This window comes from Oryza glaberrima, chromosome 7, assembly GCF_000147395.1.
Source record: "Oryza glaberrima chromosome 7, OglaRS2, whole genome shotgun sequence".
NCBI classification, from domain to species: Eukaryota; Viridiplantae; Streptophyta; class Magnoliopsida; order Poales; family Poaceae; genus Oryza; species Oryza glaberrima.
The window spans coordinates 3691895-3719281 of NC_068332.1; the positions used below are offsets into that span (position 1 = coordinate 3691895).

General features: G+C 41.0%; 3 protein-coding genes and 3 long non-coding RNA genes across 7 annotated transcripts; 3 read left to right on the top strand and 3 right to left on the bottom strand.

Moving 5' to 3' along the window:
* Window positions 1-2297: 2297 nt before the first annotated feature.
* Window positions 2298-3909, bottom strand: LOC127780128 (uncharacterized). The gene is made up of 3 exons (XR_008018774.1): window positions 3804-3909; window positions 2962-3128; window positions 2298-2574 (listed from the first exon to the last, which is right to left on the bottom strand). It is a non-coding gene; the product is annotated as an uncharacterized LOC127780128 (long non-coding RNA).
* Window positions 3910-4819: 910 nt separating this feature from the next.
* On the top strand, window positions 4820-7576 carry LOC127780747 (uncharacterized). Its single transcript, XR_008018819.1, has 4 exons — window positions 4820-4913; window positions 5461-5532; window positions 5613-5728; window positions 6999-7576. It is a non-coding gene; the product is annotated as an uncharacterized LOC127780747 (long non-coding RNA).
* A 319-nt stretch (window positions 7577-7895) lies between these two features.
* LOC127779635 (uncharacterized) lies at window positions 7896-9481 on the top strand. Its single transcript, XR_008018702.1, has 3 exons — window positions 7896-8476; window positions 9020-9128; window positions 9348-9481. It is a non-coding gene; the product is annotated as an uncharacterized LOC127779635 (long non-coding RNA).
* Window positions 9482-10073: 592 nt separating this feature from the next.
* LOC127779634 (MACPF domain-containing protein At4g24290-like) lies at window positions 10074-18399 on the bottom strand. Of its 2 annotated transcripts, none has more exons than XM_052306466.1 (8): window positions 18100-18399; window positions 15722-16108; window positions 14474-14712; window positions 13900-14101; window positions 13230-13298; window positions 12970-13156; window positions 11416-11582; window positions 10074-10985 (listed from the first exon to the last, which is right to left on the bottom strand). In XM_052306466.1, exons 2-8 carry the CDS (start codon window positions 15983-15985, stop codon window positions 10287-10289), a joined length of 1827 nt encoding a protein of 608 aa, XP_052162426.1. In that variant the 5' UTR covers window positions 15986-16108; window positions 18100-18399; the 3' UTR covers window positions 10074-10286. The 2 variants fall into 2 exon arrangements, with proteins under 2 accessions (XP_052162426.1, XP_052162427.1); XM_052306467.1 differs by lacking the exon at window positions 18100-18399 and adding an exon at window positions 16460-16596.
* Window positions 18400-21988: 3589 nt separating this feature from the next.
* LOC127780488 (uncharacterized) lies at window positions 21989-23519 on the bottom strand. Its single transcript, XM_052307402.1, has 2 exons — window positions 22923-23519; window positions 21989-22771 (listed from the first exon to the last, which is right to left on the bottom strand). Exons 1-2 carry the CDS (start codon window positions 23061-23063, stop codon window positions 22463-22465), a joined length of 450 nt encoding a protein of 149 aa, XP_052163362.1. The 5' UTR covers window positions 23064-23519; the 3' UTR covers window positions 21989-22462.
* Window positions 23520-23538: 19 nt separating this feature from the next.
* On the top strand, window positions 23539-26081 carry LOC127780487 (uncharacterized). Its single transcript, XM_052307401.1, has 2 exons — window positions 23539-24603; window positions 25778-26081. Exon 1 carries the CDS (start codon window positions 23810-23812, stop codon window positions 24593-24595), a length of 786 nt encoding a protein of 261 aa, XP_052163361.1. The 5' UTR covers window positions 23539-23809; the 3' UTR covers window positions 24596-24603; window positions 25778-26081.
* The last annotated feature ends 1306 nt before the right edge of the window (window positions 26082-27387 follow it).

Sequence of the window (27387 nt, forward strand, 5' to 3'; positions counted from 1 at the left end):
TTTCTCCCTAATCCACAAATCAGGGCTGCTTTGGATGCGCTTTCTCTCTTTTTTTTTTTTCTCTTTTATTTGCGGGCTTAAGAGATCGCTGTCAGCTTCCGAATCATGATTAGCGACGAAATATCATGTGGGCCCACGTTTAATAACGTATGAAAATATTTACGGAAGCCTTACTTATTTTTTAAGTAGGTATATATAGATATAGATATAGATTTGCACTGTCTATGGGCCTCTCCTAGGACAAATTACCCTATCAAAAGCTTTTACACTTATTATTTCTTAGAATAAGTCTACTTTACCTCCCACATCTCAAATTCTATTTTCGTGCAATTTTTTCTCTCCGCCACTAGCACGGACCATGCACATCCAATGGTTAAAAAATCCAAAAAGTTATCCCTCTCCTAGGCCAGATTACCCTATCAAAAACTTTTATGCTTATTATTACTCGGAATAAGTCTACTTTTCCTCCCACGTCTCAAATCCTATTTGCGCGCAATTTTTTTCTCTCTGACACTAGCACGGACCATGCACATCCGATGGTTAAAAAATAAAATAAGTTTTGCACCTCTTTCTTAACATATATTTAGTTTTTTTCTCTCCACCACTAGCACGAATCATACACATCCGATAGTTAAAAAAATCAAAAAAGTTTTGCACCTCTTTCTTCAACAGATATTCAGTGCCACTAGTACGGACCATGCACATCCGATGGTTAAAAAATCAAAAAAGTTTTGCACCTCTTTCTTCAACAGATATCCAGTGCCACTAGCACGGACCATGCACATCCGATGGTTGAAAAATCAAAAGTTTTGCACCTCTTTCTTCAACAGATATTTAGTTATTATGAAATCTTATAATGAACTAGTTTTTAATTCGAAAATCAAACATAATTACTTTTTTTCTTTTCGTCGTCTGCAAAACACAACATATTAGAGTTCGCACCATCTATAGTCCACGCATGAGCCGTGAAACGATCCGTCTCCATGTGAGTCCGTGTTCAATTTTGGAAATTATCAGACGCTTGCCATGCAAGAGTTGAGAGAGAGCGTGTGTTATGACAATATGAGTATATCAATATGCAATAGTGTTTCTTATCCGTCCTGATTATCATTAACCTTGCATTGGACGTTTTATCCATCTTGAAACATTATTACATATATGTTAACTGTGTATTTATAGCATTTAACCTTTCATTATACCCGTAGTGAAGCACGGGTATTTTGCTAGTTATAATAGAAAATAGTAATGGAAGTTACTTTTTAAAGATCATGTTCTCGTTCAAAACGATAATTATTTTTAACCTATACGGAGTACTTGCTATGTATTTTAAGTGCAATTTGTTGTCATGTATGGTTTTAATTTATTTTTATCTAAGCTTGATTTTATTTTTATATCCAAGTTTAAATATTTTTCATGTAAGTTTGTAAATTTATTGAATTATAATTGTGTTTCATGTTTGGGTGAGAAAGTTATCCAAGAAAGATGAAACATTTTTTTAAAATAAAAAAAAGTACGGAAGCGACGAACCATATTGGGTCATCATATCCAATGGATGAGAAAAGTGATTGGCACTTTTGAAAACTCTCAGGCTCATGAAACCTAGGTTCTCTCGAGGTATTATTGTAATAATTTTCCTGGTTATCTCTTGAAGTTTTAAGTTATTATTATACTAATAACTAGCTAATTGCTAATCCGTACGTTGCACGAGATATTCTTATCGATACTATAAATGTTAAAGTTCTAATATTATGTTGAATTATTAGTTTTTTTTGCGGGAAAAACTTCTTGGTTAATTAACTTTGAAATTCGTGAAAGAATAAAAAGGACTATGCATTTTACATAGCTAAAATACCTTGTATTTCAATTTTAGGACGGATCGAGGAAGTATTAAGCAGGAACAGTGAATACACAAGAGTTAAAAGAGCGTAGGGAGGGAGGGGTGAATTACAGCCAGGCAATGTCTCGCGAAATTGGAAGAAAAGGATATATTGAATAAACATTTTATCTAGTAATAAAAATTCAAAAGAAAAATGTTATCTGCATAATTAGGTCAATTTTGATAATTAGCGGTTTGGTCAATCAAAACAAAGTTTTCCAACATGCAAACATCACTCAATACACTCGTAGGCCCAGTGACATGGAACAAAATACACAACATGTAAACGTCACTTATAAAATACACAACATGTAAACATCACTTATATATATAGGCTCACACTCATTGGTTGTATGTATCTTATATATGCAACATGTATGATGCATGTCCAGATACATAGCCAGGGTTTGTCTTTTCTTTTATTTTTGGGACGGAGGGAGTAGTTGACATGAGTACAATAAAGCTTCAGTTATCTTGAAATAACAAACCACCACTGCCTCGGGGTACTTGGAGCTCCTCATTGGTCCTCATGATTGGAACTACATTGGTGCTTTGAACAGCATTGGGTGCTGCCTGAATTTCGGCGGGCGGCGCGCTTGTTATCAATGCACAGAAATAGACCAAACAATCCACAAAGGCCCATAGTATATGAGTATAAGATCATGCCATGGAGTACTTTATCAAGTATCGGTCGCCTCCTGAACAAAGGGGAAAAAAGATAAATTGGCTAAAATCAATCATCATTCTACAAATACGATTTGCTATATGCTAGCTAGCCACGTATTAATTCTATCTGACCGATTTGTGTAGTTTAAGAAAGCGAAACAGTAATGGCTATTTTTGTTTACAACAGTTTGTCTAGTCAAATTAATGTTCCAGCTGGTTTAAGAGGGTAATTACATACAGTAAATAAAAAAGATACTGATGACCTTTTCTGATCGAGTTCACATCAAACTTGATTCAGCTAGTGCTAGTGTGCCTTTCTACATTTTGCAGTTTCACAGTGATGGATATATAATAGGACATGATCCGATACATATAGCTAGAAGATAATTAATTAATTAGTGCTAATAGTATATACTTACGGAGTGAAGTCTGACGTTGCGGCAAGTCGATCGACCTTGGCAGTTGTACTGAATAAAGCATTTGTGTTGGCGCCTCTAACACAAGCATAGGTGTTGATCACGCGATTATTGGTGTGATGAACAGAGGACAGCCCAGTTGTTGGCAAGGTGTTGAAGTTCCTCGACGCCTGCATTAGGCAGGATAACAAATCAGGACAGGCAATTGAGCCAAGTTTTTTTCTTTGCAAGTACATGAAATATATATAAGATATAATGTCCTGGCATTGTTTAGTAGTCCCTCCGTTTCAAATCACTTTCGTTTTAGCTGTGTCTTAGATCAAACTTTGACAATCAATATCTAAAAATTTATATAGTTTGGCAACACGTGAATAATATATATTGTGAATGTACTCCATCCGTTTCACAATGTAAGTTATTATAACATTTCCCATATTCATATTGATGTTAATGAATCTAGACATATTTCATATTGATGTTAATGAATCTAGACATATATATTAACATCAATATGAATGTGGGAAATGCTAGAATGACTTACATTGTGAAACGGAGAAAGTATTTCTTATGGTGAATCTAAAAGCATAAATCTTAAGATGTTAAGCTAGTCAATGTTAGGAACGTTTTACTTACGAAAAATCCAAAACTACAAATAATTTAAAACAGAATAGCCATGTCATCCTGTCACATTGTGAATTAGCGTCCTAAACTCTTTAGTAAAAGGCATAGATTGAGATGCAAGATATGAAGTATAAGTAACTACTCTTATATTCAATTTCATTATCTAAAGAAATCACACTTAACTGAATTGAAGGATGGGAGTAGGATGGGAGTGGTACACGAACCTCAGCAGCAGCGGGGAAAAGCCTTGGTCGATTTGGAAGACAAATGAGAGGCTAATTTACGGAACACGATGTGAGGGTTAAAATTCCTCAAAAACGGGGGACGACGCACGAACTGATTGGATTGAAGCCCTCCCTATAAAATGGGAGAGGCACAATCACCTTGAACCGAAACCGAAGCTGAATCAGTCACGTAAGACGACAGTGGAGATCTATTCCTTTCCAATATTACAACAACTCGGAATACAAATCCGATTCCAAATGATTGTCAGCATAAAAAAAATAAAATTCAGGATATACGACGAAGGGGGAGAGGAGCTTGTTCCACATCGACCCGGCCGTACGTGCTCGACGAAGGGTGGAGGTGCGGCGCCTCCTCGCGGCGGCCGGGCGGCAGACCCGCGGCGGCGCGGTGGCGGTCGCCGTGGACGGACTGCTGTTCGAGCACCTGCTGTGGCTGCAGGCGGCCAGAAACAAGGGGATGCTGAGATACGAGCCTACGACGACGACGAATCTGCCGCCGCCGACCTGTCGGAGATCGTCGAGTTCTACTTGCAGGACGACTCCAGCCCAGGGTTGGAAATTTCGGACCAAAATTTCGGTCACTTCCGATATGATATTATTTCGACCGAAATTTTTCAATTTTTTCATGAATTTGAATAATATTTGTTCAAATTCAACTAAATTTTGCTCAAAATTTTAGAAACTTCGGACCGAAATTTTCAGATTTCGGTGACCCCCGATACAAACACCTCAACCGATAGAGTGAACCCTGCTCCAGCCACCGCCGGATCTAGCGCCAAATTGATCTCTCTCTCTCTCTCTCTCTCTAAAACTGCATCAATTTAGTTATGTGTATAGGGTCATAATCCCTCCCGAAATAGAAATAAGGTGGTGTTCCATACATAGATTAATTACTTCTATGAGTTATAAATATGCATCTGGGATCAAATCACAAATGACAAATCTGGCTATATGTGTTAAAGTTCTAATCAATATAGTAGATAGTAAATACTGCAGCCTAATCTACTCTCTTGTTTTCTCCGAATTAATAAGGACATACAGCTGTAGCATGATGGTCTTCCAGGAAATTATCGTGTCTTTTCAGCAAAGGTACTATACCCAAAAAACACAAGTAAATTCTGATGATATTTTTTTTATTGTGCCTAAATTAATTGTTTACTAGAAGTTCTTTGCTTCAGATTGCTCTATGTGAATCGAGTTGTCGGAAAAAAGTGTCATTTTTCTTGTTGCTTCTTTTGGTGCATTAGATGCATGTCGGTGCCTTTCACCCATCTTTCAATTTTTCGAAGGATGACATAAGTCATGATATGTTACATGCTAGGCATAAGGTTACGATAGAACTTATGCGCTGCATTTTGCATAATGCTGTCTGTAAATATGAATTGCTCGAATGATGATTTATATTCACTCTCTTCTTCATATTAGTTGAAAACTTGCTGCTGGCTATCTCTTCTTCAAGCAATCTAACTTTCTGAATGAATTCTTTTTTTTTTTACTTATGTTCTGATTTTATGCCATCACTTTTATTTATATACAAGTACTTTTCATGCTCTGGAAACTAGGTGGAAAGAATTTGTGTTATTTTGAATACTCGCATCATCTTTACTTGTTATGTAATGCTATTGTTGTTCCACAGATTTCATTGTTCGAGGAATGGATAATGCTGGACAGAGCTCTTGAGGAGATGCAGAAAAAGGATAGCAAAATTGTAAGTCTTATCTTTTTCAATGATGTAAAGAGGAAAATATTACTCAGACAGATGGGCGCACATAATTATTTTTTTTCTAGGTTGACAAGCTATCATTCAAAGAACAAATGGCCTACGTTTTGTTGAAAGTTGGCCGCTTTGAGGAGGCTGAGAAAACATATAGGTCCATGCTTTTTATGAATCCTGATAACTACAAGTGAGACACTTGTGCTGCTTTTTTTTCCTCACTTAAATTTCTTTGCTTTGGTCTTCTGGTAAACTCTGAAAACAGTGAATATGGGTTTTGAATTTCAACATGGACTTATGCTAATATGTTGTTTACATGCCATTTTTATTCCTTTTGACGTATATATAATATCTGATTTTTAGATTATTGTTATTTTTAAATTTAGAATTTTGTGATGATGCATGCTTTAGCAACTTCTGTAAAATACTATCTCCCAGTTTATGAGTTATATGATAATCTAGCTCTATTTTATAAATAAAGTGTTTGTCAATCGGCTAATTCAACCAATTTTATCGGTACTTGCATTCTGTAGTTAATCATGACAACAATTTGGTCTGCAACCACATGAACTATCCACGAGGCAAAAATCACATGTTATCACGATTGATTATGAGCCTTCAGTCCTTCACGTATTTAATGTCCATGTTGCAAAACTTTGCATGGGATTGATTTAAGTTATTTCTTGTGTTTGTTCTCTCTTTGCCTAATATATGTATATCACATGCTCTTCATAGGAGGACAGGGGAGCTATACCATTATATTTAGCTTGTAGGAGGGTTCTTAGTTAACCTGGTGGGTGGTGGCCGGTTTAAACCCAGTAGTCCCATATAAACAATGGGGTGATCATGCTTACCAACGACTTGGCTTGCCCTTTTAGGATGAGTGAGGATGGTTAGCCTCTGGTTTTTCAGAATTTACCTAGAGTGCATGGTATCTGAAATATGTGGCCTGATATGAACCAATTTTTTGTCTGCTAAGGCTTGTATAACGGAATAAGTGGCAAAAAAGGGAGGTGCTTAGTATACCATGTCAGAAAGCATCCGTCCAAGAGCCCAAACTTTCAGTGCAAGTAAGGTCACTGCAATAGGCATCCATGTGCATGCGTATTGGTTGGCTTAATCCCACTAGATAGTTGGACATAAAACTTTCGGAACCATCTGCATCCATGCCAACTGGGCTCATCTTTTAGGTGGAGTGATGCTGTAAGGCTAAGTGTTAGGATAAGTTTGATGCATCTTTTGGTGCTACAATCTTCCTCTATGACTTAAAAAGAACATTTAGGTAAAGTGTAGCTGTTGCAGAATAATTTCAGAACACTGGGATATGAGATGCAAATATCAACTCAATTTTGGAATTCTCTTATATTCAGGGATTGCGTATATAGCACTCTTCTGACTTACATTGTACCCCTTCTTGATAATACTCTAGGAAATGATTTATTTTCACTGGTTTTACACAGGTATTTCATAGCTATTCAAAAGTGCCTTGGTCTATACTCAGAGAATGGTCAGTATTCCACTGATGATATTGACCGATTATGCACATTTTATAGCTCACTTAAAAAAGAATATGGTTGGTCATCTGTTGTTAAGGTAAACTACCTCAAATTGTTTTTATTTTTTCTTTGTTCCTTCATGTTAAATTGTTGGGTTCTCCGGGCACACAACAGTATCTTGATATATGTGGTATTTATTCGTTCTATATTGCAACACTAATAACTAATTTGCTGAATCCCAAGTTGTCTATCCATATATATGGTGAGTGGGGCATGCACTGTAGAAGCTGTGAATCTAGAATTGTCTCTAATTGCAACAACGCATACCCCTTGATTTCCTGGAAGAAGAGAAATTTCAGGAGGCAGCAGATAATTATGTCAGAACCCTATTAACCAAGGTAAATTCAGCCACTCTTAGGAGGTACTTTTAGTTTCTATTTACGGTGTCTCATTTTTGGTTATATAGGTATGAAAAATAAACATTATGTAGGGCAATCTGTATAGCAAAGATAGTAGTACTGTTAGATACTGTAAATAAATGAAACAAGACAAGGCAATAACGCTTGAATGATTGTTCAGTTATAATTCATTGAGAGGAATTTCTTCCAAATGAAAAATAAGATTATCATTATTTTTTTAGAGCAGTAGCTACCAAAAAGTTATGGTTTAAATTATATAATTTAGTATTATTTTATCATTTTCCATTCTTTACATGTTTCATACTGTGAACAATTAGTACTTTTTTTTGTTCAACAACTTCAATCTATGATCAATTTTAAGAACATATAAACTCATACTGAATTATGTGCTATATTTGTTATATATTATACAATTGCAATACGTAATATTATTGATGTGAAATCTAAGGTATAAAACTTGTCAATTGTTTTTCTTGTCATTTTAAATTCATGTACTTGCCTCATAAAATTTGTATAAATATTGGGGTTTTATTTTTAAAGAGCAAATTAGAGCAGAGTTCAGAGTATGCTCATGTTGCTTGCTGTTGGGTATACCTCCCAGGGGATGGGATGCTCTTATCCGTCCTCAACAAAATTCGTGGTGGCTGGCCGGCCATTTCATGCTACTCAGAAACGTTGTTACTGTGGTGCTACAGCTGCGACTGCTTACCTTGCTCTGTTAGCTTTTTTTGGATTGCTAATTTCAAATGCGAAATTGGTTATTAGTGTTTCTTGTTTATACAGCACATGAATCAGTATGTAGAATCATACTTTACACTGCCATTTTCTCCAAAGAGGGTGTGATAAGCACTTCTGCATCCATTTGAACTCATATATACTTGTGTGCCCTTTAGTTTTGCAGGATAATTATATGAAAGAAGGAATTAAAATGAGAATTTTCTTCAACAGTTCAGTGTTCCTCATAGACCATCGAGTTCGACGCTCCTCTATGTCTGGAGTTACGTAGCACATTTTTACTAGCAGGTGACTAGGGTGCTGCTCAATTTAGTTTTCACACTTTACCACTATATTCATTCTGTTGCTCAAATCAGCGGCTGCTTGCAGGTCCTCTGAAGTAAGATGTTTACCTATCTCACTATTTCGCCCTCACATGTTTGTTATACAATTGAATGGATATGCAAAGTTTTTTATAGCATTTATTCAAATAATCAACCACAAGAAAAAGCTAACCAAGCATATCTTGTATGTTCCTATGTAGATTTGAAATATCATGTGACAAACAAGGTCATGTCATTTGCTAGCTTATAAACATATTAAGCAGACCATTTTAAAGTGCACTTTCACACGACTCTTGTATGTTGTATGCTTTGCAGTTCTACATAAGAATTTTATAATAAAAAATACATAGTTTTTCCATTTTTTTGGTTGCATCTAAAGTTCACTGCCTTTATGCTAGGGTTCAATTCCAGTGTGCCCATCATGATGTATTTGATAGGCTTTTGGAGTTTAGTATTGTCAATGTTTTGACATGGTCTTTAGATAGTACACTAATTTGATGTTTTACAGAAATGGTGAACATGGAGTAGTACCACGTTACATTGAGAGTCATCTTAATCTACCAGAGGATACCATTAGGTATATCTCTCTCCATCGCACTCTAAAATATATTTATCAGGTATATCCCTCTCCATCGCACTCTCTGGAATATATTTTGGCTTATTTACATTATCCTATCATGCTCTCTTTCACAGTAATATATTTCTAGAACATGTTGATTTGGGTAATATTTGTTCGTCGATGACAACCATTTCATGTCCATAATGAATGGTTTATTATGTTTTCAACATGACAAAGCCATATGTATGCTTCATAGTTTGAGACTGCTGTGTGACAGAAATTTATGTATGCCCGCAAGAGTAGTTCGTGGAGAGCGCCTTGTATGATTTTCGAAATATCACCAAGCAACGAGCTTATGGTTGGATTTTCTTCGGAAGCTTCTTTTGTGCTTCAACTGCTATGCCTGTACAAAGTTCACAGATAATAAACTAGAAATAAAATAACCTGGTCCCTCAGATGATTTATCTATGTTTTGTGCTCATCAAAGGAAAGCAGGACCTGACCCTCCTGACCAAGTTCAAGTTGTGACATAAGGTTTGCAAGAGTAGAGTGAATCTCCTCGTAGCAAATTTTCATCAGTTTATCTCATTATTGTGTAAAACTCTGATTTTATTTTACATATACATCAGTGCATTTATCGTGTAAAACTCTGATTTTATTTTTTATATGCATCAGTGTGCATAATCTTTAGGATTGTAAATTTGTAATGGTGGGTGAGAGCTTTGTTCTCATCAGAATCTTTAGCACCATTTCTATTAAATTACTCATCAATGGGTAACCTGTGTATGCTGTTCGATTCATGTGCCTACAACTTTGCTCAAGAAAGAATAGTCCTTTCTTGGTTGTCTTAGACAATCACTGATTTAGTCTGAAAGCAAATAATTTAACCTAATCAACCGAGTTGTATGCAGGCGGCGCGGCATGGCTCGCCCCAGCCTCTAGTGATCATCTATCCTTAGTCATCTGGAACAGATGCTGCGAAGGGATGGTACATTGTTACAAGTACAACAAACTCTCGCTTCATCCAAGCCAGAGACCGTTCATTTCTGCTTCCATGTTTCAAACCCGCAACTGTATACAACATAGACTTCCAGCTAGTTCACTTACAAATGCTACGAAAATCCTAGATTGAGCATTCGAGTTCCTGCTGTTAGCTGCACATAAATGATAAAAACAAAATGAGGTGGGTTTCTTTTCTTCGCTCGGTTTCATGGTTCTAAAACTCTTCATCGAACGCAAACTCATCGTCGTCAGGCAACATTGCTGTCAAGAGCGAGTACTTCACCCGCAGCGAGATCTTGCCCCTCTCGAGCTGCAGCTTCGCACCTGAGACCACCCAATAACCTGGCAGATCCTGCGGTCCACGCATCATCTCTGTTGGATCCACAAACTTGAGAAGTTTTGGGGTCTGCACTGGAACAGGGGGTCCACCAGGGTACACTGCCGAGTTGATGTTCACATCAGCAGGGCGAGGCGCGGGCTTTTGAGCTGCTGTGGAGAAATGTGTGCTGATGAGTGTTGAGATGAGGCCCGATTTCTGAGCCAGGTTTGGAGATCCTTCCCACTCAGGGTTCCTGACGGAAGTGGCGTTGCGGACCTTGGAGAAATGGAGGCGAAGGAACAGAATTTTCTTGAATCCATGGCTAACCACTTCTAATTGTGCCCCCGTGACAATGGAGGAGTCATCTGATTCAACTGGTGCAGTGCAGACATGGGAGAAACGCTTCCATGAGCCAATTGGTTCGTAGTACTTGCGGTCATATGCTTCTGGAGTTTGGTCATTGTAAGGATCATCTTCAAGCTGAAGAATCTGAGGAAGAGAGCAGAGATGCTGGAGATGGATAGCTAGTTTGTTGCTCCTTTTTCCTTCAAGAAACAACCGGATTCCTGTAACAGGTCTTTTGCCCACATCAACCTGTGCCAATTTGTTTTAAAATAAATCAAGTGATAGAAGAAAAAAAAGGAAAAAACCATCATCGAATACTGCTTAAATGATAAGATTACATCCAGTAAAAAAGGTTACAGCATTTTTCAGGCTTGTTAGACTAGATTTTTCATATAGTGCAATTGGCAAACTTGCATGAATACTCAATTTTGCAGTTTTTACAGATAAAAATGTCAAGGTTATCAATGCAGACTCTAAATATGCAAAAGTCAAATAACACTATCACCACCATCATCATTAACTCATCATTATCAAATGCTTCTAGAGCTAGCCTATCCTGACTTAGTGTTATAGTGAGTACAAGACTACAATAATTATGATATAAGTATGCAAGGATAAAACAAAAGAAATATATAAACAAGGGAGGTTTCAATTATGATAACAAAAAAAAGATACATACCATGTTGGTACAAACATAAAGCTTTGGACCAATTAAATTAACTGGTAAAGATACAGTGCTTTGTCTTTTCCTCTGAGGACCAAGAGGGAGGTCACTGTAAACAGGAGCCCACTGCCTTGGAAGCTGGAACTCCAAAAATTGGTGCAGCTCTTCAATTTGAGGCTTATCTGCACAGAACTTACACATGTCACATAGTTGCTTGTGTTGTTTCAGGCCTAATGCCATCTTTTTCCTAGCTAGAATGATTGTCTGTATGCCATGATACGACAGTGACCCATAACCTAAAAAGATCCAACTCAATTGGAAGTACATTTTTTTTCCTCTGAAGCTCATTACTAGAGAACACCTGCTTTGCAGCCATACTAAAGATGAGAACTACCACAGGGGGAAGAGAGCCATGCAAATGCAAGCTGACTAGCTGATGATGTGACACCATACTAAATTGGGTGTTATTTCACACGCCACAGAAGAAAATATAGGAAGCACTGTCAGTGAACAAAGCTATGAAATATAGAAATATTACATAATCTATTCTCCAGCAGCACCTTCTTTTATTAGAACTAGGTGAAACCCCGCGCATTGCTGCGGGAATTTAGTATGATAACAATAAAAAAAATAACGTGTAAGATAGCTAGATAACATCAGATTAAGTAAATTAATGTGGTTTATGATAATTTAAATTTAAATAGTATATAGAATGGTGATTCAAACGTAAAAAGTAAGGTGGTATGACTTTATAGAAGAAGAAAAGTAGGGAGATAGCTTGGACCGTAGATTAATCATCTAAAAGCTAAAAACAATTGATGTGATATGACTTAATTAGAGGGAAAAAGGAGAAAGATAATTTGGATTAATCATTTAAGCACTAAGTGAGGATGAACTATATAAGTATATAGGATATCATAAAACATAATAAAGATATACATTGAAACATTATGTGAATTATGTTGGATGATAATTTCACATGTTTATATTTGAAAAGCTCTGAAATTATAAAAACTATAAAGATATAGCATGTTTGCATGATGTTTAAATGTGATGATTGTTAGTGGATGATGATGTGGCATCTTGTTAATTAGTGGATGATGATGTGGCATCTTGTTAGTGGATGATGATGTGGCATCTTTGCATGTTAAGCTTAAGGAGTTAGTAGGGGATAACTTTATAGTAAGATAGGATTAGTAAACAACATCGACTACTATTTTTAGTATACGAAAGAGAAGCCAGTCAACCCTCTTTCTACATGTTTGACCATTTGAGGTGGATAGGGTCCAGGTTCAAATTTCAAACAGCCTACAGATAACATTAAATCCTGCCATATTGAAAAACAGACAGTACTTGACATTAGAATGCCATAATCGTCTTTTCTTAACTCTAGACACTACCGTCAATTATAAACCATGAATAAGCAAGCTGCAATTATGCCAATAACAGAAGTGCAAAGCAAAAGTAAACCACTGAGGATGAAGATCCAGGCTCTCTTATTATTAGTCATAATTGCAGATGCAGTTTCATGTTAACTGACAAAGAGGTAGAGTGGAAAACTCGACTTACATCGAAGGTACAGATTAATTGCATGGTTTAAAAATCCACAGCCAGGAACTCCATTCAACAGTGAAGTAATAGGTATGAAGGACATTGAGATAACATCAGGTTCCGCCTGAACAGTATTCAGCCACTCGCTGTGAGAAAGGATATCTTTATCCCTTCCACCTCTCCGCTTAGGCATCATCACCAAATCCTGAGTGACACAACCACAACTTACCGATATGAATGTGAACAAAGATAAATGCATCAACACAAAAGAACTATACCTCCTTTGAAGAGTAAGAATTCAATGGACTGGAGTCCACAAATCTCAGCCGATGCTCTCTTGTGTCAATCTGAACAGCACAGAAAAAATAAGATTGTAAATTTTAGAAGAGAAAAAAAAAGGAATAGGAATTGATGCAAAACCAACATATTTCGTACAAAAATAGTACTGCCAGTCTGCCAGAGAATAGTAAATCTATTATTAAATTCCAATTAACCTACATATACAGACTTACAGAGATTGAGATTGAGAATAATTGTGAAATGGTATAACTGTATCGCTAAACCCAAGATACTCCTTGGCTATGCAGCCTCATAGAACATAGCACATGCATATGCCAATTTCTTACTTCAAATCTTTAAAAGTTGTAAACTCAAAATAATGTGGCGCCAATCAACGATATAAGTTTCCAATAATAGTATCAAATAAATGGTAACACTAATTTCAACTGGTGAAAAGCCACATTTCCACTATAGAAGAAAATTATACATATGGTGAGACAATGAGATGTGTTCAACAAAAAGGATCTTTACACAACATGCTCTTAACTATTGAGAGGGCTACAAGGATGCTTATAAAAAAATACAGCAGTTAATGCTGATCACTGATGCTGAATAAAAATCATGCCATGAGAAAAGAAGGCAGAAAAAATTTAGACGCTGAGGAATCACCTTATTCTTTCCATAGGAATCCTTGAAACTGAAGTCAGATTGCCCGTTTGCATCAAGAAATCTTCGGTCTGACATCTCCTTCAATCGTTTTTGAACATCAACAGCTTGCAAAGTTGATGAATGCTGTTGTTTTAAATAAATTATATCCTTGCCTCCCATTTTTATACCAACAACTACATGAGTACCAAACTTTCTAATAAACCTGTAAGAGTAAAGTACGTTGTTCTCAAACAAGATCAAACAAAATTTTAGTTCAGCACTTGTTTTGATGAGCATAGTCTTCATTCATTGGTAGAATAGGTCAAATACTAACTGTAGAAAGCAAACTGATATTATTTATCAGTGATCACAATAAATTAGTAAGGCCTAAAAATGGCATTACAAAGCAACTTATTAGGCATGAGCACTTCCAGCCTACCAATGAAAAATGAGCACTTAGAACAGTTCTGAAAATTTCAGAACATAAAAACTAAAACCTAATGTGATTTTTCTGAATGATATAAATACTAAGTTTTCAACTTTTCATTCAGAATTTAAATCACCACATGGAGCGTGGACTCAAATTGAATCTAACCTTGCTAATGCAGCAGGTTCCCATGTTGATGGAACAGACTGCTTAACATGATCCCGGAGTACAATCTGTGCCTTTGAGAGTGCAACAGCGTACAGTGTGATACACCAACCATCAAAGGCCAGTGACTTGGTATTAGCAGCATCTTTCTGCCAGCAGCCATTAAATTCAAACATAGTATTGAATAAACCAGATGGAATTTTCCCAGACAAAGATAATTCCTGGTTGAATTGCTCCGACATCTGCAAAATGCTTCACAACTTCAGGAACACAAATATTACCTTTTATAGATGTAATTATACTCTGCGACTTAAAGCGGCTTCCATGACAGCTGAAGAGGAAAAGAAGCATGATATGGACAAAGACTTGTATCATTGAGACATAATGTTCAGCCAGCAATGGTACATCAGTTCACAGCTCATCAGTTGGCAAATATAGAACAGTTATGAACAAGGTATATAGGAATTGCTTGCGTGACATATATTGCATATGATATATCACTACAGAATCATACTGAATTGGAACAGAAAAAACATTGGATTGCAGAGTCTAATTGATTCATGTGCCACAACACCTGAGTCAGATGACTGTGGCCTGAGATAGGTGGTGTTGAATAGTGCTACATGCCAAAAAATGCACGCAACCAGCAAACCAGATAGAATCCTACAGTTTTGACTAAACGTCTAGCCATGCAATTGAGCAAAAATAACTCTGCTCTGGTAACTGTCAAAACTTGAGATGTCACAACGGAAGTGTGTGTCTCTATAAACCTCCAGTACGGACACTGCAAGTGTGGAATTATCATTTTGTAGTGAGCTCGCATCTCTGCACTTCTGCAGGCCTCAAATTATGCCAAATCTACCTAGAATACAAGGTAGATTAAAGTCTATGTTGCTAATAATTCAAATTGTTGAAACCATCCATATCAATTAATTCTGAGATACTGAATTAACTTGTGTTCCTACTCTATTTTCTTGCTGGAGAAATTCTCCTAATTACAGTAAATAATAATCCTATTTTCTATTAATTTATAGGATTGCAAAAGGTTATATTACTTTGGAGGTATCTTGGAAGTTGGAACTATGAACGCTATCATATTAACCTCATAGATCAAGATAGCAAGGGATTCATCATGATTATTGTTACATCATAGTAGCATACATTTACACAGCATCTTATGATATATTTCTCAGTCTTAAACATGGCAATATGCAGTATACACAATATTTGAATTGGCAATATGATACGTACCTGCTGAAATGACAGGACATCGGACCGGAACCGCGTCCGCTCCCCTTTGTCACACTTAATCGACTTGGACACGCCTGCAACTGTCAATCCACCAGGGAGCACAATATCCTGAACCTCACCATGGTCAAGCTCAATGAGCAACGGGTCAGGCGAACTGCGCTGCTTGCAATACTTGAGACGTATATCATGAGCAATGTCGTAGCCAAGACCAATGGACTGTATAGCAGACTCCGCAGCACTTTGCAGCATTGCTCTGTATGCCATTTCTTATCATTCCACGTTGAGAAATCCGAACCCTTCCTAATAGTAGAGTTGACACGGCCAAATTTTATTTATTTTTGGCGACGATGAACCTCCGAATGAAGCAGACACTATAATCCTCTGAAGCTGGAATCGTCACAAAATCAAAGATTATTTTCTCCTCAATGAATCGATTAGAACTGACAGGAAAAGACAACTACTTGATTTGCTTATTTGGAATTTGGAATCGAATACTGTCACTTCTTTAAAAGGGGATTGGGGGCGATGGTAATGATTTATACCCACCACACAGTCACTCTAGATTTTCAGTAGCTGGATCTACATAAACATAACACCAAACCTAATAAGCCATCAAGCCGAACTACCCGGATCAGTAATTCAGTAAATTCATATCCAATTTCTAAGCAGCACGAACATTCTACAGCAACCACCAATGAAGCGCCACCCTCAAAACAGTAACCAAGCAAGAAGGTATACCAACGGGAGCAACTTCAAGCAGCTCGAATTCCAGCGAAGGCGAAACACCAGCTGGGGCGGCCGTCGGCGACTGCACAGGCTGGGGCGGACTCGAGAAGGAGGCCGATCTCGGATTCCAGCGACCGGAGATAGGTCAGGCAGTGGGGGAGCTCACGAGGCAGAGCACGAACATTCTACAGCAACCACCAATGAAGCGCCACCCTCAAAACAGTAACCAAGCAAGAAGGTATACCAACGGGAGCACCTTCAAGCAGCTCGGATTCCAGCGAAGGCGAACCACCAGCTGGGGCGGCTGTCGGCGACTGCACAGGCAGGGGCGGATTCGAGAAGGAGGCCGATCTCAGATTCCAGCGACCGGAGATAGGACAGGCGGTGGGGGAGCTCGCGAGGCAGCGGAGGATTTGCTCCGCTCCTCGCCGCGAGAAGAAGGTGAAGGGAGGAAGAGGAAGGATGAGTTGCTCACTTTTCTTTGACCTTGTAGAGGATGACATGTGGGCCATGGATTTGAAAAAGGAGAATGACAAGTAGGGCATTATTTTATACGGATGTCGTGTACTAGTCTGAAACAATTTAGGAGTATTATTTAATTGGTTTGAAAATTACAAATTGGCTGGAATTGCGAATTCTCAAAAGGCCAAAGACGTTTGTGCATATGGTGTGCTTTTGTTTTGCTATAAACTAGCGAAATAACCGTACATTGCAACGGATAAAAACAATTTTAATAAATATTCTGTCATAAAGTAAATCATCCGTTTTACTCATTGATATTTAATAAAAATAACGTGAAAGTATTTAGAAATACATCAATAACATTGATTATTAATAATATTTTTTCCTTTAATAATTTTAACTTGCATTTTATTATGTTATCACTTATATATAAATTTATATTTTTCTTTAATTTTATATATGAATCGTACTTAAACTTTATAAAAAAATTGAATTCACATTGTTTCTAACATTCTATTGTTATTAGATTGTACTTGGTATATAAAAGTATAGTTAATTTGAATTTATTAATTACCTAATTTAAATATATATATATATATATGATTAGTCTAAATTTATTTTAATATCAAAAATATTAAAATATTATAGATATATCACAATGTTTTAGAGACGGAAAGACAAAGTAAGTTTGATGGTTTCAATTTAAAACCTGATAAAGAAAGAATGCTAAATTAGATTCATGCCAAGTGGCACAATGTCTTTTAGAAAATTTATAACCTAATAAAGAAAAAAAATGTTAGATTAGATTAATGCCAAGTGTTACAGTATGTCCTTTAGAAAATTTTGTGGAATAAAAACTTCTTATAAGAATATACCTTGATAAAAAGATATTTTGTGTGACTATGAGTAGTTTGTGGTATAGATTCTTCTTAAGAAATTTATATGAGTTTGGATGAGTACAAATTATGTGAGCTTACATTTTCCGTTCTAATGCAACTATTCTAAGAGTGTTTGGATGAGATTCAGTAACCAAATTACATCTGCTAAAAACAAAAATCAAAATTAACAAGTTGAAAGTAGGTGGAACTGGGCAGAGGCAGATCTAACCCTGTTTCGGTTGAACCCCGAAACTTTTTTTTGAGGGATAACGCAGAATAGCTGATGAGGTGTGGGTAGGGAGGGATGCTCACCGGCGAGCGACGATGCGGTGGAAGCAGGAGGACGCCGGGCGCCACCTCTCCTCGCAGGATGGGGATCGGCGCAAGCGGCGGCGGGGAGACGAAACTCGAGGCCGAGGCCGAGGCCGGATGGGATGGATTAGGATGCTCACCGGTGAGCGAATGCGGCGGGAGCAGGAGAACGCCGGCGCCACCTCTGCTAGCAGGATGCCAGCGGGAGGCGAGGAGACGGGAGTCGAGGGCGGCGGGCGAGGAGACGGGGGACGGATTGGGGAGGCGGAACGGAGGTCGTGCAGCGCTCTGCTGCCGTATACTCATATGCACTAGGCTGGAATGTTTTCATCTCCCGAAAAAGTTCATCTAAGGTCCCTTTTCTTGTCGTTGAACCCTCTAATATTTTAAAACCGGATCACTTTTATCTCAAGTTAGTATTACTTTCCAGTTTTGTTGACGTGGCGGCTGAGTCCAACGTAGACCTCACAAGTCAACCGGTAATCTTCTTCCACCTCACTCTACTCTACTCTCATCTCAATCCAAACCTTCAGGGCATCCGCTAATGGGTGGGGAGAAAGGTGTTGGTCCGCCAATGGATGGGGAGAAAGGTGTTGGTCGGCTACGTTAGCTGGATACGTCCAAAAAGCGTCGTATCCGTATCAGATACGTGAAGGGATATGGATACTATCCTATACGTATCCCGTACGTATCAGCGATTTTCACAATTTTCGAATAATTAAAATAAATCAGATACGTTCTCGATACGTCCATATGGCTTCATCCCTAGTAAGGATGAACGCGTTGTCTCCACTTTTCTCGCCCGAGGCTGACCACCTCGCGGCACTTTCCCATCGTCGGCGCCGCCGCCCACCATGCCGAAGGCCGAACTCAGCACCGCCACCAAACGCCGAGCGCAACGCCGCCGGCGCCGTAGCTGCATGCCGGGCCTTCAGGCGCTGAATGCATATCTGTGTCTGGGTGTATTCATCGCCTCCACCACCGGACGCAACGCCAACATGGCACAACATCGCCGCCGTCACAGCCACTGACTTGATTCCTTCGTTCCCCAGTTAGGCAAGTTCCATTGAACGATTGACTTGTTGGCCTCTTCGATGCTTGAGTCTGCATGTGATTTTATCTATTCTTGTTCCCCTTTCCTGTTTTCTTGTTGGCCTCTTCGATGCTTGAGTATATATATATTTTATAGATCTGATGATTATTGTGACTAGAAGTGTCAATGCATCTAGAGCTAGCGCGGCTGCTAATCTAGCAGCAAATTCATCATTCATCCAAATGATAGTGAGAAGAAGCCGTTGTGGGATGTGGTGATATGTTTAAGTGTTAGAGAAGAAGTAGAAAAGTCAGAGTATGCTGAAATACACTGAGTTTTTTTAATCGATGGATATCTGTTTACTACTGGTGCTATTTCTCAAGTAGTCTACACCTGAATCAACTACAAGAGATCATTACAAAAGATTGTTACATTGTAATCGGCTATTTTCTTTCAAGAATTAATAATTTTCTTATATATAAATATATATGGGCGTATCCCCGTATCCATATTTTCTGGAAAATGGTGTATCCCCGTATCGACGTATCGCGTATCCATATCCATATCCCCGTATCTGGGTAACATAGTTGGTCGGTGGGGAAAAACTCGACGGCGGAGGCCATCGGCTGACGTGGCTCCCAACGGTCGGGAGCGCTCACATCATAGACTTGCGCGCGCCGGGAGTGCGGCGCGGGTCCCAACTACAATTGCAATGTCGTCTTCACTTGCACGCGCGAGGGCTGGGGCTTCTGCCTTGTCACGCTGACTAAGCTCCTATCCCCCAAGCTCATAGTCCCCCCCCCCCCCGCCCCAGGTCGAGCTGCTCAAAAGCCGATGTGTTCAGGTGTCCCCGAACTCTACCTCTTGTCCGTAGAGGCGCACGCGTGGTTCCGTCACATCGTCTTCGAGGTCAACTCTATCTACACCATATTGTGGTCGCATCGTCCCCAATGCATGCGCCATTCTCCCCGCCGCTCGCCACTGCCAAGCTTCTTGTTGGCTACCAGCCTTCTCCCCACCCATCTCTAGGCGCCGTCGTTGAGCTTCTACCTACCGCCGCCACCCAACAACCGCCACCCTTATCCCTGCTGGTCACCGGCCACCACACACCTCTCCCGCGATTCAGCGTCTGGCATCCTCTTCGTGTGCATGCACGGACACTCATGGAGTCAGTGGTGCTCGCAACTATGCTCAGGCGTCGCAACGTACTCCATCTCCCAACTCTTGGAGATCCTCTACCAATCTCGACGTGTGGCTGACATGCGACCATGATGCGGGCGTGGTGAGCTGCCACGCAACGATGTGGCAGTGTAACCTGAGAGGACGACGTGTCAGGAGCCCTTCCTACTTCGCTTCTTCGCGCTCTTCGCCGTGTAGGTCGAGAAGATTATCGGTTGACATGTGGGACCCACATGGGCCCCATGCTGACTCAGCCACCACGTCACCAAAACCGGGGAGCAATAGTGCCTTGGGACCTAATGTGACCTGGTTTTATAAGATTACGGCTCTGTTATGTCTGGTATTTCAGTTCAGGGACAATTTTGAAACTCGACGACAAGGGACCTCAAGTGAACCATTTCCTTTCATCTCTCTCATTTCTCTTTCTTTTAAGAATAGCAAAGATGCTCGTGTGTTGCGATAGGAAATCCAAATTACATATGTTATTTTTCTCGTGTACGGTGGCAGAGAGTTAGATGATGGATATTTGGGGGCCTTTTTCATGAACCTGGGTGGGTCTCCATGCACGTCATGGATAGAACATTGTTAACGCCAAAATTTGGTAAGCCCGAAGTCATCATCGGCTAAGAGTCAGTATCGACTTTAGAGTACTGGAATCACCCGATGGGAGTCGTCAAGTCGCCAGAAGTTGTGTTCTTGATGGAGTCGGATCAATTAAAGGAAGCTTATCTAGAAGAGTCCGAGTCCAAGGAGGATGCAGCATGGCAAGTTATCTATTAATTAGGCATGGTTTAGTTTTCTTTTATCTCTAGGAAAGTGTATTTAGTGTCCAATAAGGACTTTATGTTTTCCTTTTATTTTTAGGAAAGTTTCTTTCTTGTCCTACAAGGACTAGTATCTCCCTATGGGTATAAATATGTACACCCGGGGTCATTGTAATCTATCATCTCTAGATCAATACAACTACTCTCGGCGCATCGCCACCCTCTTTACCGAGGTTTTTACTTATCATCCGGCGGAATTTGGCACCTGACGCGGGGCTGCATCGGTTCAGTTCGATCTCCGGCGAAGGGGTAAGTCCTACGTTCCGCCTGTCCTGGTGAATCTGTCGGCTACGTTGGTGCTGTTCAAGGTTGTATCGCTTCGATCTCTTGGATCACTCTGGTTTGGTTGATACATTTGCCTACCTGATATCTCGATTCTATCTCTAATTGCATTGTGTTTAGAGACGCATCGGTTTAGTTGGAACTATCTCGGTTAGGTCTGATCTTCTGTCTTAGCCAATATATCTCTACAATCACAATGTTATTCTAAATAGATTTGTTATATCCATCACATTAGATAGATCTATCGGCTCATCGAGTATTAGATTATCATATACAATCTCGTGCTGCATCGGTTAGGTTTGACCTACTAGATTGTTGTTGATAATATAAATCTTGTTAAGCCGATAGGTTCATGCTAATGTTTTATCGGAGTGATAGCCGATAAGTTATCTGGACGTTGCATCGGTTTATAAGGACTGTATATACATATAAGTTGGATTTAGCCGATGACAACAAAGGTTACACTGTTTAATCAATCTTGTAGATTTAATAGCATCGGACCTCCAGCCGATGCATGCTTTAACCTTCAGATCAATGTTTATTCTATCATATCACATTGCTAGCCGATTGATTTTAGAACGGTAACATGCCAACAAATATTATTTAAATGCCTTCCGTTCGACCTCCAAACTCAATTCGATTTTTCTCTGACACGGCTCTGACACTCAATTCGATTTTTCTCTGACACGGCTCTGACACGTACCAGTCGACTTCCACAGTCCCACTATGTGGTTGGTCCGTTTTTTTTTTTTTTTTCTCTCCATCTATTTCAACGACACACTACGAATGCTCTTATCTCTCTTCTTTCTCTCCCCTCCCTCCTGTCCCTTCTCCCTTATCGCCGCTTCTTTCTCCCACCACGCTCTCTCTCTCCCGCGGCGGGCGGTGAGGGCCGAAGCAGCGGCAGGCAAGCGGAGACGGTGGCGAGCGGCGGCACGCACCGAAGTCTGGAGAAGCGGCCTTCCGAGCAGCCGTCCTCTGGCTCCTCCGCAGAGTAGCTGGGGTCGGCGCCGCCTTCTCCACCTTGCGCGCAGCGGCGGTCTGCCTAGTGGTCGCAGGGGGTTGGGATTGGCGTTGGCGTGGCCCTCGCGCGGCGGCTGGTACTACGCAGCGCCACGCCCAGGTTCCGTTCCTCACGATCCCGCTTCATCTCGTCCTCACCCTCCTCGAAGTCCATCTGGATGGCCTCCAGCGACTTCACCGACACGCGGCGGCCACGGGGGAGTGGGCTCCCGTGCTGCTGCTGCTCTTCCTCGCCGACCGCCGAGGCGGCCTTCAAAGCCGACTTCATCGTCAACCTGCTCGGCGTCGGGAGGCACAGCGCCGTCGTGTCGATCTTGTGGATCCCATCCACCTAATCCGCAACCAACACAACTCATCAATCACCAGCACCATACCAAATCACACAACGAACATATACACGAGAACCCCACACAAAATCATCCAAACTCTCGAAATGGGCAGATCAAACAAACCAATCAATCAATCAATCAGGGGATTCTTACCGAGGGGAGCAACTGGAGGGCATCGGTCATGGTGGCGTTGGTCATGTTGGCATGGACGTCGTTGCGCTTGCACATCGCCTGCAGCTCGCGGTGGGAGAGAGTGCGTGGAAGTCCATGGCCGTCGTCGCCTCCACCTTCCATCTCTTCCCGTCACCTACCTCTCCTTCTGATTTGGGCGCGGTGGATTTGTGAATGGCAGCGCCACTCCCACGTCTCCGCCGCTCGCGGGCCCCCGCGCCATGCCCGCGTCTTCGCCGCTCGCCGCCGTCTCTGCTTGCCTGCCGCCGCTCCGCCCTCCGCGGGAGAAAGAGAGAGGGAGGGAGAAGGAAGCGACGATGAAGGAGAAGGGACACGGTGGAGGGGAGAGAACGAGAGAAGGCCCCGTATGTCAGTGGGTTACATGATATATTTTTTAACGACAAATAGGTTCCACATATTTTTTAATTCGAATGCCACCTAAACACCACATGGAACAAAAACGGGTGACTACCGCCACGTCAGCGATACCGCCCTCTAAAACCATTAAGGGAGTCAAATTGCACTAATTTTAATAGTTAGGGGGTCGAGAGATCTGGTATTGTCGTTCAGGGATACGAATCTGATTCGGTTACCAGTTTAGGGAGTCAAAGTGAACTTATTCCGAAGGGGAAACCCATCGTCCAAAAAGCCCTTCCCAACGCCCAGTTAGGTCATCTAAAGCCCATGAGCTTTTTGGCCCATAACCAACCGACTAACGCCCACAAAGCCCACGACTCCCACCTCTTCCTCCACACCCAACCCAACCCGAGACACCGACGCCAACTCAAACCCCTTCGAAAACCTCCTCCTCCTCCCCCACCTCTTCCGCCTCGCCGCCGAAACCCTAACCCTAGCCGCCGCCGGCCGCCATGTCGAACCCGAAGGGCTCCAAGATGCTCCAGTTCGTCAACTACCGGATGCGCGTGACGATCCAGGACGGGCGCCAGCTGGTCGGCAAGTTCATGGCGTTCGACCGCCACATGAACCTCGTCCTCGGCGACTGCGAGGAGTTCCGCAAGCTCCCGCCCTCCAAGTCCTCCAAGACCACCGGCGAGCGCGAGGAGCGGAGGACGCTGGGCCTCCTGCTGCTCCGCGGCGAGGAGGTCGTCTCCATGACCGTCGAGGGCCCGCCACCGCCCGACGAGTCCCGCGCCAAGGCCGCCGGCGCCGGCGCGGCGATGGCGGGGCCCGGGGTGGGCCGCGCCGCCGGCCGCGGCGTCCCCGCGGGGCAGATGCTCCAGGCCCAGCCAGGGCTCGCCGGCCCGGTGCGTGGCGTGGGCGGGCCGGCCCCCGGCATGATGCAGCCGCAGATCTCGCGCCCGCCGATGCCGAACCTCTCGGCGCCGCCGGTCGCGTACCCGCAGGTCGTGCGCCCGCCGCCGGGGCAGATGCCGCCGCCCATGCGGCCGCCGCAGATGCCGATCCCGTTCCAGCGCCCGCCGGGCGTGCCACCGGCGTTCCCTGGTGGCCCTCCGCCGCCTCCTGGCCCGTTCATGAGGGGACCACCGCCGATGGGCCCGCCGCAGGTGAGGCCTGGGATGCCTGGAGGACCGCCGCCGGGGATGAGGCCAGGGATGCCGCCTCCGCCCTTCAGGCCTGGGATGCCACCGCCGCCTCCCGGTCCGCAGCAACCTGGACAAAACCCTCCGCAATAGCTTTGCTGGTAAACTTGAATGATTCATGCATTTAAATCTGTTAGATGGTTATGTTGTGCTAATGATTTATGCATTTGAGATGGATGAACCATATTATGTGATGTAGGTTGCAAATTGCAATTATAGGTTGATGATGTCTTCTGAATCTTCCTGTTTCTAATGTTTTTGTTACATAGTATAATTCACATGTTCTGCTAATCACTTGCTCTTGAGATTTTTTAACTTCATATGAGTAGATTATATTTTCTTTCTACTCCCTCCGTCCCAAAATATAAGGGATTTTGGATGTATGAGACATTTCCTAGTACTACGATGACCCATCCGTCCAAAACCCCTTATATTTTGGGACGGATGGAGTATGTTTTTTCCTAGTTTGGATGGAGTATGTTTTTCCCTAGTTTGTTGCATTGTAAAGCCTGTCACGGTTTGTGGTTATTGTGTGCCTTATACCTTGCACTCATATTATTTACTTGCACTTTTCTCTTTTAGTGGCCAGTTAGCGGTGACAGAAGTTTTAAATTCAATGAAACATATCATTTTGTATTATTAGACATGCTTATGTCTGGGCCATATGTTGAATTGTTTTGCAATATACACCCCTATGTCATTGACCTTGTGCTGCATTGCTGCTAAATGTTATTTGTAGTGCTTGTTTGGAGCAAATATGATATTAAGAAATAATCACTAATTTGTTGTACTCCCTGTTGATTCTTACAAGTGTTGTAGGTACAAGCTTTTGAAAATTTTGTTTTAGTTGATTGGCGTACTGTGTGGTTGTGCGATGTGCTTAATCTGTAAACCTTGCATTCCACGACTACTATTGTTATCAACCATTCTAGAAGAATAGTTCAGAGGACAATCTTTGAGTTATATGATCATACAAATTATAGAAATGCAATGCTTGTAACCATTGAAGAATGAAACTATAAGTAGTTTATACCGTTATTACTGGTAGTCAAATTCAATTCGAAGTTGTATGTTACTTTTAACTGAACAGCAGAGCTACCACACAGAGTCTCAGAGATCATTGAGTTTTGAGTCCATGTTATGGCAATGTTATTATTTTCATGACTTTGCATCACAACCCTTTTCAGGAAATATACATTTGTAGCCTTTCATTGCACCTGATTTTGCACATATTTCACTGTGATTTATACTGACTCTTCGTTCTCTCCTTCACAGGTTGTTCTTGCTATACCAACTATGGAAGATTCACCGGTGCCACCTTTGCTTCACTGTTCTATCTCATATTGGGGTTACAAGTAGTTTTCTTGCGGTATCAGCTCAGAGAAGAGATATTAATCCTTTTATTATCAGTGGAGCACTCTTGTTTCTATGCGAGGGGACTGTACGTAGATGTTAAGAGTTAGGGACTTGGATAGCCTGTTTCATCGTGTGTCCTAATAGCTGTTGTACTCGACTACTCGTCTTGTGTTTTTTGATATCCAGCATAATTAACTTGAGCTCGTCAATTGCTTTGCTTGCTTGATTCATGCTTCTTAGAATTGTTCTCCCTACATCTTAAGTATCTCCAAAAATATTTTTTGTTCTGGACAGGCACAGCAGGTTCCAGAAAATAAGCTTGGTGCCTAGTTTGTTCATGTATTTGCTTGACTGGAAAGGCTAAGATGATTAGATGTTCATATTCAGAGAGCTTGTTTACCTTGTCATTAAGCTTGACGAGTAGTCTATACAATGCAAACTGGGATTAGAAGTTGATAACTGTCACGTCAATGTCTATGTGTTTGGCTGCTTGCTTGGTTAGTTGGTTACCAAATACTTGCCTGGGTACTAGTTTGGTTTGCTATGCTACTAAAATTTGGTGACAGTATAATACTTGTCTATATATGTACTGAGTGTTAGTTTGGTTTGCTATGCTACTAACAAAATTCGTAACACTGTAGTAGAAATTTGGTGACACTTCATTAGGATACTACAATAAGCGTTTTAGTACTCATATCTATCTATTCAACTCACAAATCATAATTTGATATTAAACTAGAACACATCTTTCTCATCTCTACCCTACCAAATTTTGGTTGGGGAAGCTAAGCCATACAGCTAAATTGAAATTGTGCAAATAGGACCCATCTCAGAATCTCATTACTGTCAGCTGTCCGAATTCATGCAAATCAACTCCTACTTGCCTCCATCATTGATCACGGTTTAAATTTAGGGTAAATAATTAAATTTATATGTATCAACCCCTATTTCGACCTATGCCATTGGTACTGGTCGAAATGTATATACATTTAAACCCCTGGCGGTTATCAAATGTATACATTTACACCCCTGATAAGTGCTAACCATCGAATGTATGCAAACCAGTCCTTACTTGGCTACTACATACCGACTTCACCCACTCGCCGCCGCCCTTCTCAACAGACCAGCTGCCAAGTGCCATGACTATTATGTTCTCCTTAGGGAGAAATTTGAATATATGCAATCGTTAACTAAAAGTTGGTTTCGCCGAAATATCACCTCAAAATGAGTTTCGGTAGTTTGTAATTGTTGTCCTTTTCGACTGCCGGCGGCTGCGTTCGGATGAGGGGTCCGAACCCCTCTCCCTCCTACTTCGCGTGCACGTTTTTCAAACTAAACCCCTCTTCCTCCTACTTCACGTGCACGTTTTTCAAACTAATAAACGGTGCGTTTTTTTTTAAAAAAAAAGCTTCTATATGAAAGTTTATTTTAAAAATCATATTGATCTATTTTTTTAAAAAATAACTAATACTTAATTAATTATGTAGTAATGAACCGTTCCGTTTTTTATGCGGAGGAGATGGGTTCCC